Source organism: Cladosporium halotolerans, assembly GCF_011745625.1.
Source record: "Cladosporium halotolerans strain TM138-S3 chromosome Unknown Sca14, whole genome shotgun sequence".
In the NCBI taxonomy this organism is placed as follows: domain Eukaryota; kingdom Fungi; phylum Ascomycota; class Dothideomycetes; order Cladosporiales; family Cladosporiaceae; genus Cladosporium; species Cladosporium halotolerans.
This window is the reverse complement of record NW_027191465.1, coordinates 434,342-447,123: the sequence shown is the minus strand read 5'-3', so window position 1 is coordinate 447,123 and position 12,782 is coordinate 434,342. Positions and strand designations below refer to the sequence as shown.

The 12,782-nt window shown below is 54.1% G+C and overlaps 5 protein-coding genes across 5 annotated transcripts; 2 read left to right on the top strand and 3 right to left on the bottom strand.

The window, feature by feature from the left end:
• Window positions 1-48: 48 nt before the first annotated feature.
• On the bottom strand, window positions 49-2,013 carry WHR41_05313 (uncharacterized protein; the record flags this gene model as incomplete). Its single annotated transcript, XM_069373918.1, has 1 exon — window positions 49-2,013. One exon carries the CDS (start codon window positions 2,011-2,013, stop codon window positions 49-51), a length of 1,965 nt encoding a protein of 654 aa, XP_069229589.1.
• A 2,686-nt stretch (window positions 2,014-4,699) lies between these two features.
• Window positions 4,700-6,142, top strand: WHR41_05312 (uncharacterized protein; the record flags this gene model as incomplete). Its single annotated transcript, XM_069373917.1, has 1 exon — window positions 4,700-6,142. The coding sequence occupies one exon, from the start codon at window positions 4,700-4,702 to the stop codon at window positions 6,140-6,142; it is 1,443 nt and encodes a 480-aa protein (XP_069229590.1).
• Window positions 6,143-6,226: 84 nt separating this feature from the next.
• On the bottom strand, window positions 6,227-8,346 carry WHR41_05311 (uncharacterized protein). The gene is made up of 4 exons (XM_069373916.1): window positions 7,925-8,346; window positions 7,248-7,868; window positions 6,851-7,180; window positions 6,227-6,794 (listed from the first exon to the last, which is right to left on the bottom strand). The coding sequence occupies exons 1-4, from the start codon at window positions 8,159-8,161 to the stop codon at window positions 6,354-6,356; spliced, it is 1,629 nt and encodes a 542-aa protein (XP_069229587.1). The 5' UTR covers window positions 8,162-8,346; the 3' UTR covers window positions 6,227-6,353.
• Window positions 8,347-8,992: 646 nt separating this feature from the next.
• On the bottom strand, window positions 8,993-10,643 carry WHR41_05310 (uncharacterized protein; the record flags this gene model as incomplete). The annotated part of the gene is made up of 2 exons (XM_069373915.1): window positions 8,993-9,441; window positions 9,494-10,643. 2 exons carry the CDS (start codon window positions 10,641-10,643, stop codon window positions 8,993-8,995), a joined length of 1,599 nt encoding a protein of 532 aa, XP_069229588.1.
• A 544-nt stretch (window positions 10,644-11,187) lies between these two features.
• On the top strand, window positions 11,188-12,738 carry WHR41_05309 (uncharacterized protein; the record flags this gene model as incomplete). The annotated part of the gene is made up of 1 exon (XM_069373914.1): window positions 11,188-12,738. One exon carries the CDS (start codon window positions 11,188-11,190, stop codon window positions 12,736-12,738), a length of 1,551 nt encoding a protein of 516 aa, XP_069229705.1.
• Window positions 12,739-12,782: the final 44 nt, after the last annotated feature.

Genomic DNA, 12,782 nt, shown 5'->3' with positions numbered 1-12,782 from the left:
TACTTGAATCATCGCTCATTACATCTCTTTGAACAAAACTCTTCTCTATCAGTGTCCATTGGTCCGCCTCTCAGTCTCAATCATGAAGCCGCCGAAGAACTCCTCCATCGGTGCAAACGCCTCTTCGCCCAACGGCAGCACAGCACTGACGTACTGGTCTGGCCTGACAACCACGATGCATCCCTCTTTGCTCACACCTCGGCTTTTGTAGAAGTCTCCAAATCCAAAATTATAAGACGGCTCGTCCGTGAACGCTTTCTCATAGTCCTGGATCCTAAACTTGCCCTTGTGCGGCAGCAGCACCTCCGGCAAGTCGGAGACGTCGAGCGTTTTCCGCTCTTGCTGGAATACGGCGCGCACGTCGAAGATCGCGTCGATGTCGGCCTTCTCTGGAGTGAAGCGCGGGATCAGAGTGTTCTCGAGCCACTTGCACGTCTTGATCATCTGCGACGAAGGGCCCAGAGGCGCGTCTGCGTCGGAGCCGAAGAGCACTACGCGCCAGCGTCCGTCGGCTTTCATGACGTGCCCGAGCTGGACGGGTTTGGCGTCTGAGAGGCGGAGAACTTGGGCTGAGTGGAAGCGTTCGCCGATCGGGAAGCCGGTGGCTAGGTACTGGTGCTTGGTGTTCGATGCAATGATCATGGAGGGCTTGTAGTGCGTTTCTAGGCCGGCCATGAAGCGGCCCTGGCGCGTGAAGTAGTCTTGGAAGACGGCCGGGTCGACGGAGTTCTTGTCATCATCACTGCCGTTGGAAGCGGCCTTCGCTTTGGGTTTTGCGGCGAATTGGCGGGAGATTTCGCGGTCGAAGTCGATCAAGTGCTGAGCGATGTTTTGGCGTTCGGCAGAGTAGGTGTGCAGGAGCGCAGGACTTGCATTGCCGTGGAGCACGGATGCCAGCTTCCAGCCTAGGTTGTAGGTATCGTTCATTGACACGTTCATGCCCTGGCCTGCCTTTGCGCTGTGAGTATGGCATGCATCTCCGGCGATGAAAACGCGCGGGGATTTTGTGTCGCGATCGGCAGGAGTTACATCGTCGAAATGATTTGTGAGTCGCTGTCCGACCTCGTAGACACTCCAATGGCCGATATGCCTGACTTCGAACTTGTAGGGCTTGAAGATTCGCTGGGCGCGGTCGACGAGTACGTTAGCCGTGACGTTCTTGCTCGAGATGCGCTCGTCTTGTTTCAACTTGTCGAGCTCGATGTAAAACCTGGCCAAGTAGCCACCTTCTCGAGGTATGATCAATATACTGCCTTCTTCCGCGGAGTGTATGGCAGACTTGAGCCTGAGGTCAGGAAAGTCGGTCTCTACGAGAGCATCCAGGACGCCCCATGCTTGGTTGGCAAAATCGCCCTTCATCTCTAGACGAAGCGACTGACGTACGACGCTGCGGGCTCCGTCACAGCCAACCACGTATTTGGCTCTGATATGCTCTTTCTCCCCCTTCTTTCCTTCGTCCTGTCGCTCCACAAGCACGTCCACAGGTCCCTCCTCAGGTATCTCGAGGCTCGCCAATTTGCGGCTATAGCTTGGTTCCAGCCGCGTCGGCGACCACTTCATAGCATCCAGCCACATCCCGTGCATCCTCGCCTGATTCAAGATGACATGGGGAAACTCGCTCAGCCCTTCTTCTGTATCCCGTATCCTGCCCGTCCGTCTCAGACCTTTGCCATCTTCCGTAGGGCTCCAAAACGTCGTCTCCATCACCCAATATGCCTCCTTCAATACCCTCTCGCTGAACCCAAACGCCTCGAAGATCTCTATGGTCCGGCATTGTAGGCCGTCGGCGTTGCCTTGCTGCAATGGCCCCGGCTTCGGTTCGACTATTCGGGTGGTAATATTGGGGAACTGGGCCAGCTGCGCGCCTAACAGCTGGCCTGCTGGTCCGGCGCCTACAATGAGGACATCGACTTCGGAAGGTAGGGATGATTGGAAGTCGGGCTCTTGGGTGCCTTCGAATTGGTACTTGAGCGGGTCTTCGCAGCCGCCGAAGCCGTTGAGGTGGTACTGCATTGCCGTCTTCGCCAATATCGAGTTCAGACCGAGTCTCTGGAAGTGGTTTGTGTGTACTGGAAACGGCCGTATCACCTTGGTGAGCGGTGAGCTGTTGGATGTTATGCGCTCGTCTCGGCGTGTTGGCAGTCCCAAGGGAGCAGGGAGTGGAGTAGAGAGGGACTTAGGGGAGGCGAGTTATAGGAGAAGAGAGACTCATTGGAGCGTCTGATCACACCTACCTTCTTGTATCCTATGGACCGACTCCATGGGTTCGACACGGCGAGGGTATCGGCATCTTCGGACTCGGATCCAGGGACATGGGGACTCCGAAGCAGCAACGTGGGGAGATCGCTGCGGGGTTGAGCATCCCATCACGGCACTTTCAACGGGACATCTTGCGCTCAGCAACACCTAATCCCGCCTCGACTGCCGACGCACACATTATACGATGCAGTGATATGCTGACCCGGTCGAGGTGGGTGGACTTCTCGTGCTTCTGATGGCAGCTGGAATTCCGCTGTGGAGCCACCACCAAACGTCGGCAGCAAACGACGGAGCGCGTCGCGTCCTGCTTCCGCACTCTCCACCACTGCGCTTCAAAACAAAGCTCACTAAGGGAAATCGTGACGGCAGTTGATCACCTCAAGCACGCAGCAGCACATTGCCTGGATGAGCGACTCTGAACAGTCGCAGCTGGCTCGGTTGCCGGCGCGTCTATCAGCTGCGCCCTCAGAACTCCAGAATCTACGTACTATTGCTCAGGCCTGAAGGCATCTGTCTATTGATGATAAGGGCGACAAGTCATCCAGCTCGTCACAATGTATTCCTAGACGAGTCCATCTGTGGTAAGAGTTTGGAAAGCCCGCTTCGATTCGGCGTGCCGCAGAAACACAATTTCACCGCATGCCACCGCATGCTCTCATCTTCCTGAGATCGAGATGTTGCGAATCATTCTGAGCAGCTGCCGGACCACACAGCAGCAATGCAAATGACCTAAATCGATACAACTCATGAAGGATGGCCACCGCCGAGTGACGCTAAATTAATATCGCAGGTCTGCGTGCATGGCTGCTGTGGGGCTCACGCTTCCTTTTCTACCTTTGGCTAACAGAGATAACAAAACTTGGAGCGCTACTCTCCACTGACTCGATAGTCTTACAAAAATTTCAAAAGTTTATACGATGGCAAACGTACTTCAAGATCTGGACATACACGTGCTGCAGCCGCCCATCCAACAGCCTGCACTCGAGACGTTCGCATCGATTTTCCGCAGCCTCCGTCTACAATCGTTGCGCGAGAGCCCGGAATCTTTCACAGACAAATACGACGAAGTCGCTGCCCGATCGGATTCCTACTGGCCAACCTTCATTCAGATGCACAAAGGATCATTCACATAGCATTTGGAGTCTCAAAAGCGGAAGGCTCGATCATAACGAGAGCAGAGCCTCGTTGGCGAAGTGACCTGATCATGGCACATGGCAAACCGCTGGGAATGGCTGTCAACACAGGCCCTGTGCCATCCGAGCATTTCCTATCTCTTCCTGGCTCGCGCGTTCCCCCAAATCGTCCGGACTGCGAAGAGCAGCGCTTTCACGGCGGCTCACTGTTTCACATTCCCGAAGTTCGAGGCGACCGACGACTTTTCGCGCATCTTGTCCTGAGTCGTGATCAGTGGCTGCTGTCATCATTGCTATCCGCCCACAGCGATCCTCCGCCCGTGGCACGATTCCGCGGCGACGTGAAAAGTGGGCGCCACCAGAAAAGGCTGCTAGAGTTCTACGATCGAGCTGGCTGGCAAATCGCAGGGACACAAGCTTTACGAACTAACCAGCTCGCTCTGGGCGGTCCAGAGGCCGTGCAAGAGGCCGAGCTGAGGGGCGACGATATGGATGAGGTCTCTGTAGTTGTTGAGAAGATCTTCACTGTGTCCCACCTGGAATGGGAGATTCGAGAAAATCGTAAAAGGTTAGGACGCGACGCTGCTCGCCTATAATTGGGCGAGTGGAACCAGAATGAAAATAGGCCCGTATTAAGCCCTTGCAACATATCACTTAGACACTGCGAATGTGATTTGCGGGACTGCGGTGAAGTAAGCTTTTCAGGGACATGCTATTGACTTTGTCTATGCTCAAAGCTCTGAGCGCAGATCATGCAGCAATAAGACGCGCATACGTCTGACATTCCCACCGCTCATGTTGAGACCCGCTGCGGGCCCGCCCACCGGGTTATGAGAGATCGTTTTTTGTTGCAACGACCGCTTTTAGTAAAGAAAGGATTGGCCTCCGAGATCCAAACTCTATCTCTCGGGCCCATATCCCCGAGCTAAAAGCTTAAGCACAGCGGTGCACGTTCTTAGTGCTGTCCGTGCCATTGCAACTCACAGGTCGGCTACCTGAACCCGCTCGATGATATCCATATGAGAGTCTCACCGAATACACCCACTTGCGAGACTTTGCCGAGACCCATACAGATGCAGGACCGTCATGACGCATTGTGGGTCATGGAATTCGCCAATGCGGTGCAATCACCCACCGAGCGCGGGCAATGAAGTGATCGGAAAACATCACTGCCATCCGCGATTGGACATGGTGTAAGTCCTCTACCCTTCGCCTCGCCGCTCAGATCACGTGGCCATTGATGTTTGACCGACCGTCGCATGTGAGGAGTCTAAACTGGTCAATTTCACATCAACTTTCACATCGGAATGTACCTGCCGTGGCTCAGTACCATTGCATCAATTCTTAGCATGCTGCCAGACAGAGCGGCAGCGGAAAGCAACCTCACAGTACAAGAAGCGGCAGAGCTGGCTCTTGTGTATGCGTACCCGCTGCTTGCTTATAAGAAAACATATCTTGCTTTATCGCCGAGATTGCCCATCAACAACATCGGCCATGCTCGTCAGCTCAAGATGCCGGCGGATCAATCCGTCGTGAAGCCAAATGTGGACACGCTTTACTCCACGGTCATGTTCGACGTCTCCCGGCAGGATCTGATCGTCGGCATTCCTAATATCCCGGAGAGTCAGTACGCGCTATTCTCGTTTCATGATCTATACGGAAACAATTTCGCTGTTGTGGGGAAGGAAGACTACGGCTCTACCAAAAGGGTCCGCCTGAGCCATACATTAGCCAACAATACCGCCGTCGGAGCGAGCAGATACTCCGCGGCACCTTCTGAAACGCGTTTGTGGTCGCCCACAACTGTCGGTCACGTACTTGTTCGTTGGCTGGTGGATGGCGACAACCTTGATAGCATCCACGCGCTGCAGAACGCTACTTCGTCAACCACCATCCCGAGGCCTCTAGAGTCGGGTGAGCGTACCTTAACAAGCGCCAGTACCATCAACTGGAGTGCAAGTGCCCCGACGAAGGCAGAAGAGGCATTGCAGCTCCTGTGCCAACTAGACGAAGGAGATACACCCGGCAAGCTGGCAAACGGACTTACCGTCCAAGAAACGCTGGCGATTGCGGGCTTTAGCGATAATGCCACGAACTCTGGTGTCGACATGGACGCTGCAAACCGCGCCGCTACGGCCTCTGCAACCAAAGCGGGCGAAGATGCCCTGCAAAATGTGAACCATGGCTGGTCCGTGTTGCGACCTGATATCGCAGGGAACTTCGGAGAGGACTATAGTCTGCGCATGCAAATTGCGTTCACCGGCTACTTGATGCTCACGTCACCCAGCGCGGTCTATCCTAGTTGGAGCGACGGGACGCCTTCTCGGCCGTTGGAAGGGCAAGCCTTACATATAGGACCCGATGAGAGCTATATCTACACGTTCTCCAGAAGGCCGCCGCTTCAAGGCCTGGGGTTCTGGAGCCTGACCGCCTACAACTCAGAAGGCTTCCTTATTGAGAACCCTCGCAAAATTTATAAGATTGGCGATAGAAGCGACATCGCGTTCCCATCTGGCAAGCCTGTCTACGGACCCGATGCCAGTGCGGAGGACGATGGACCTTTCCAAATCCTAGTCCAACCGGCAGATGTGGCTCCGCCGACTAATTGGATGCAGAACTGGTTGCCGGGACCTAGTGGAGGTGGCAGTCTCAGCGTGCTGCTCAGGTGGTACGACGCTGCGCAACAATTGCTAGATGGCAAGTACGAATATCCTCGGGTGACAAAGCAGGGAGCGATACGGGCTGAGTGAGGGAACGAAACACCCCGGAATGGCATATGATCAACGGCGTCCTACCTGCCCAGGGGCAGAGAAACCTAGATACGATCATGCTTCATATTTAAGGCCCAATCTGCATTCGCTCATAGTAGATAAGGTATCATTGTCTATGTACAGGATGTCTGCTGTGAAAGCTCGCTGATATGCCTACTACATCTATTCTCCGCCATCATTCATGATTCGCTCACTTGGCCCGCTGCTTGACTTCAAACACGGCAGTAGGGTCGGGAATAGTAAACTCATTCCTCATCAGCGGCTGCGGCGTCTTCTGGGGCCGCACGTCATAGTTTGTAACAACGTGAGCAAGCATCAGCTTCATCAAGTGAGCCGCGAAGAAGCGACCGGGACAAGCGTGGCGCCCATGGCCCCATGCTAAGAAAGCGTCGTTGGGCGTCACAAGGCCTTGTTGTCGTTGCTTCAGGTATGCGGAGCCCTGCGTAGAACCCTCTTCATTGCTAGTGGCAGGTAAAGCGCCGCGGAGCTCAGAGAAGCGGAATGCATTGTATCTGTCTGGTTCAGGGTAGTTGTCTGGATCGCGTTGGATAGGATGGTTGGGTAAGGCTACTCGGACGCCAAACGGGACGTGAAAGTTGTCGCAGAAGTCGACGCCATTCGGAGCGGTGACCTGGCGCGTTATGGTCAGCGTTCGGTTAGTCGCGCAGTTGTGAATGTAGGTATTACCATTCGATGCATGCCGACGACACGGACTGAAAGCCGCATGGACTCTTTGATGGCAGAGTCAACCCTGTTTAACTGATCGACAGCAGCTTTCGTCCATTTGCCTCCATGAGCAGAAAGGGCTTGATCGCACTCCTGGCGGAGACCAAAGATAAAGTCGGATGCGTCGGACGATGAGTACAGATCGAACAAGGTGTTGGTAATGGCTATGCTCGTAGTGTGTATTGCAACCATGTTCAAAGCGAGTATACGGCGGCAGACAATCTCAGGATCGAGGTCAGACAAGTGACCTTGATCAAGACTCTCGAGAATAACCCATTGCAGGCCATCGTGCTGTCAAGTATAGTTAGAGAATTGCCCAGAGATTCGAGCGAATGTGTTCAAAGTTGGGAGATCATACATATTCATCCTTCGCAGATTCGTCCTTCGCCGCGCGTGCGGCTTGCAGTCTGCGTATCCTCTGTTCGATGACAGGACGTGCAACACGCAGACAAGCTTTCAGATGCTTCCGGATATGTCTTGTGAGGTACGGGGCAACGAATGGCCGTACCCATTTTGGTACGAGGTTGAAATGTGCTGCCGCTGTGAAGACAGCCATTGTGTATTGCCAGGAGTTTTCCAGAAACTCCGCTGAATGGCACAGCTCGATGCCAGTGAAGATTTTGTTAGCTGCCCGACTGACGACCTTGATGCAGCTTCGATACACCAGAACGTTGCATGTATTGCCCTTTGAAACAGCCCATAGCGAATCGAACGATGCCTTGACTTCATCATAGAGATCATCTGCGAGAAGAGGCAACTTCCGAGTCAACTGTCTGCGGACGACTCCAAGATGGAGTGGCCGAGTGTAGACCTCTTTCCTCGATGTGTAAAGTGAAGCGAGTTGCTCATAATGCATAACATGTAAGTCGACCTCATTGTCAGGTTTGCGAATCAGCTCGCGGGCCTGAGATCCAGGTAAGATCACCAAATGAGCATTGCCAAACTTGGGCAGCACGAATGGAATGTTATTCTTTGAGAACTAGGCATCGCGTCAGCATGATATAAGAGAGTGAAGAAAAGCTCATGTACGCTCACTTGTTTATAGCCTTTCTCAACCAGACCCCGAGTGTTCCTGATGGCATCGAGTCCAGCTCTCGTCTTGGGAAATAGTTTGTGGCGTAAGCCAACCCATGAGCATGAGCGCCAAAATGCTGTATACGGCGAGGAAAAGAAGTGAATTGCCAGAGCACACACAACCACTGACACCGCAGCAACAGCGGCGAGGCTCCGGCGGTCGTTGGACAACTGCTCAGGTAAATGCTCGAGGATCATCTTAGCAAGAATTTTGATTGAACAAGACCTTCCTTTCAGAAACTAAGATACCTTCGAATACCACCATGAACTTCTTCGGTGCGGCCTTTTCGCGTACGCTCTGTGAGGACCGCTGCGGGTCGCCTGACGGTGTGCGAGAGGGCACCATCAGCCGCTGGCTTGACGCCGCCCATATGCAGGAGATGCATCATTGCACTGCACATGTGGATACGAAGAAGTCTGCGCGACGTCTGATATCAGAGGCCCAAAAAGGCAATTGCAAGAAGACGGCATCAAGATACTCGGTGCGATCGCTAGACTGGAGTCTGTGCCCAGGCGAGGCAGGGAGTCAAAGCTTGTCTCACAAGCTCAAAAGGAGACCCCACATGCCAGCGCACTCAACTCCGTTGGCCGTGGTCCCACGGCCGTGGCGCGGGAATCAAGGGTCCGATGTTTCAACGTCGTCTCTTCGACTTCGACGTAATACATCTGGCTCCACGCTGCCGCAAGATTTTGTCGCGGCTAATGCGACCTAATCCACTCCTATACTTGCGTTCGATCTTCGTACGACCATGCATTGGACCATCGCGGCTCCGAACTACGACGTGTTCTTCTTTAATTGAATTACAACTCTCCGCGTGGAATTCAGTCTCGACAATCGATGGGTAATCGTATTACCACATGTGACCTATTTCTGTAGGAGACTGCGAAGGTCCGTACTAATCGTAAAACCACATGCACAAGTCTATGGTTGAACGAGTGGAACCGGGATCTTGGGCCCAACGGTCTTTGCAGAGGGTATCACCGCGGACGGACTATCTCGTAGCTGCATACGCTCTCTCTCGAATCTCTTTACATATGTGGAACGGCACTCGCCTTATCCTTCCTGTACGCCAAGCGCACATGCACACCGTCCGCAGAGGCCATGGAGAGGCCCAGCTCTTCTTTCCACGGGCCTTCTGCTGCAGGCGAAATTGACTCAAGCTCCTGTATCATACGGACTGTCACGTAAGACGCCGTGTTGATCGCAAACTGGTAGCCGAGACACATCCGCGGTCCAGCCAAGAAAGGGATGTAGGACCACCCAGGCTTCGCGTCCTCCCACCGCTCAGGATAGAAGCGGTCAGCATCTGCGCCCCAGAATTCGACCCGCCGGTGAAGGCAGTACAGTGGGATCAGCACTGTTGTCCCGGCTTTGACGAAAATTGGAGATTTCTGATCTGAACCGCCTCCCGAAGGAAGTGTAGTATCTTGGCCTGCGGCTCGGAGTGACCACGGTATGGCCGGATGGCAACGAAGAGCTGTGTTGCTAGTCAGTCCTGTAAATCTGAGGTGGCTCGGACGGACACTCACATTCGTTGATGCAAAACCTCAGATAGGTCATATCTCTCAGATTCTCGGAGCCTGGCTGGGCGCCCTGGAGCGCATCCACCTCCTCCTTGAGCTTGTGCCAAACCCTCTTATCTCTGGCGAGCATGAACCAAAGGTTACTGAGAAGACTTGCGGTGCTGTCTCTGCCGGCGACCAGCATGTGCAGCGCGCCTTTGCGGATGTCGTCGTGATTCTGAGTGCGCTCACAAAGCTCGTCCAAGAAGTTCAACCGAGCACGCGGAAGAGATGCGGACGCGCTGCCTTCACTGGTGCCTTTGCTCTCTTGTTTCTCCAAGGACGCGTCATTGTTGTCGCGCTTTCTTTGCAGCGCTAGCTTAACGTACCGGTCAGCAAACCGATGCACGCGGCTGGTGTCTCTCCAGTACTGGAGCTGAGGACGGAAACGGTCAGCCCATCCCAAGGCGAATTTTTCAACAGCAGCGCGTTGTGATCTGTCGAACGCTCCAGCAAGCGCTGGCTCTGGCGATACCACCGAGCTTGGTGCCAGAGTCCCGCTGCTACAGCCGAAGAGATGCTGCGTCGATGTGTCGAGGGTGAACCCAAAGAACAAATTCTGGAGATCTATCACTTGCCCAGGCGTCGGAAAATGCTGCAGAAGTCGCTCGAAGTGCTCATCATACAGGCCGAAGTCCTCGAGACTCTTTCGCTTGAAGCTCGGCTGCATCAACTTGCGATGAGTAGACCAAAGGTTTCCGTCGGCGGTGAGAATGCCAGGGCCGACCAAACCATCGAGCGGGATTTTGCGAGCCGGACGTGCCAGGAAGTCGCTCCATTGAGTCTTAAGGATCGCTTCGACGTTTGCCGGATCGATGGTAGTCAGCTTCGACGTCCCGAGAACCGATGAGGTGTATGTCAGGCCGTATTCTGTGAAGTTCTGTTGCAGGAGCTCGAGGTAATGAAACTGCTTTTTGTGACGATAACTTTCCACCAAGGTGTCTGCACCAAAGTAATACCACTTCTGTCTTCTCTTGGGCGCAGGCTCGCAGCCATGCGCTTCCGCAAATGCCTGAGCTCTTCTGTGGCGTATTATTCCCTGGAAGGTCTTGAACAATGTCGAAGCAAAGATAGCGACAAGGGCAATGACCCTAATCGAGTCGAGAGGTAATACCATGGTGCTACAAATGGACTTCTTGCAAAGATACTCCTGCGCAGGGCTGTGAATTGCGTGCAAAAGATGCCTTCAAGCTACTGAGCAACGCCTTCCGAGCAATTTCGCAAGTCACTCCTAGATCTTGTTTCATCACCATCTCCGTCCCACTACCGGCCATCTGTTCGATGAACCTTACCATGCATGACACCCTAAATCCACAAGGGCCCTGTCAGAGCTCAGCTGCTGACCAACGTACTCGAGCCCAACCATCTCAAGACATGTGAATGTGGATCGGGGGTTGAGATTGATTCACCTGCAAGTGCAGGTGGGTCATGTCGCGTCGGGCCAATGCACCTTATGGCTGAGCTTCGACCCACCCAGCGAATATGCCTAGCTCAGAGCAAAAAGTCAAACAAAGTGTCCGCTCCGACGATCAGTCTCAGCGGATAAGGACTGGTGTGACTGTGCGTAGCGGTAAGATAGTAGTGACTTCTCCCATGTCCGAGTCTGGAATGCAGCCTGTTGTTGAAAGTGAAACTCTGCAACGACGACTTCTTCTGCAAAGATGGCTACTTCAGTGTATCAAGCTATTGCGTTCGTGCAGGGCTACATTCTTATTGTTCTTGCATGCATTGCCACTCTCACGCCCATATACCTAGTTTACAGAATCGCACTACGCCCTCGCTTCAGCAGCCTCCGCGGTCTACCATGCGCGCCACAGAAACCGCTGCTGCAACGCCTGTTCATTGAACCGAATAGCCTGGACTTTGTACAGTGGGCGGAGACGGTCCCTAACAATGGCATGATTCGCTATTTTGGTCTTCTGAACGGCGAGAGAGTTCTGTTGACTACCACGGACGGAACGAGAGTCGTCCACTCTGGCGATACGAAGACCTACTCTCGGCCACCAGCCGCCAAAGCCATCTTATGTCGCCTGACCGGAGGTGGTATCTTCGCCGCCGAGGGTTCTGAGCATGCCTCACAGCGCAAGGAAATGCAGCCTGGCTTCAAGCATCGACAGCTCAAGGACATGTATCCAACGTTTTGGAAGAAGACTGTGGAGCTACTCGGTTCACTGGATTCCTTCTGTGGCAAATCGGCCAAGCTCATTGAGGTCGATGACTGGGTCTCTCGCGGCACGCTGGATGCCATTGCACTCGCAGGATTTGGCTTCGACTTCAACTCGATTGAAGAGCCCCAGTCTGAGCTGGTCCGGAATTACCGTACTGCTTTTCTACCGAGTGGTAGCGCTGCTTTGATCAAGATCCTTGCACAGATCGTACCCATACGCATCTTGTTCAACCTTCCGATGAAGCGTAACCGCGATGCCAAAGCGTGCATCCAAACGATCCGCTGTGCTACTCGGGAGGTCATCAAGAAACGTGAGAGCGAGAGCACTGCTGAGAAAGAGGCACAAAAGGACATCCTGAGCGTCCTCTTGGCTTCCCCAAAGTTCGCTACGACGGAGGATATGGTTTCCCAGTGCATGGCTGTCCTGGCTGCTGGCCACGAGGCCTCCGCTCTGGCTCTCGGTTGGACTCTCTATGAATTGTCGAAAGATCCTGAGCGTCAGCAAAGGCTTCGTGAGGAGATCCGCGCCAACATGCCCAGTCCTGGGTCAGACACGCCAATCGACCCGGCAAAAGTTGACTCTATGGAGTACTTGGAGGCGGTGGTCAAAGAATCACTTCGCTTCTGGGGCCCTGTGCCAAGGCAGACTCGCGTCTCTCCCGAGAAGACGGTGGTGTGCGGGCAGGCCATCCCAGCCCGTACGCCGCTCGTGGTCAGTCTCTACCTCATGAACAGGTCCAAAGAGAACTGGGGCCCGACTGCGGGAGAGTTCATTCCAGAACGCTGGCTCGGCAGCGCTGAGGCGAAGGCCTACGGCGGCTCGAAAGATCGGTACTGCTTCTCGACCTTCTCGCACGGAGCGCGAAGCTGCATTGGCCAGAAGTTTGCACACTATGAGATCTTGATCTTTCTCGCAGGCCTGGTGGGCAAGTTTGAATGGTCTCCCGGGCCAGAGAAGACAGTGGAGGCTGATCACTGGACCACGGTGATGCTCAAAACAAATGGCATCCTACGTCTGACAGCAAGGCCATTGGATGTCTGGTGAGCACGGTACCGCAAGACGGGAATGCGGTGATCGCCACCGTTTCC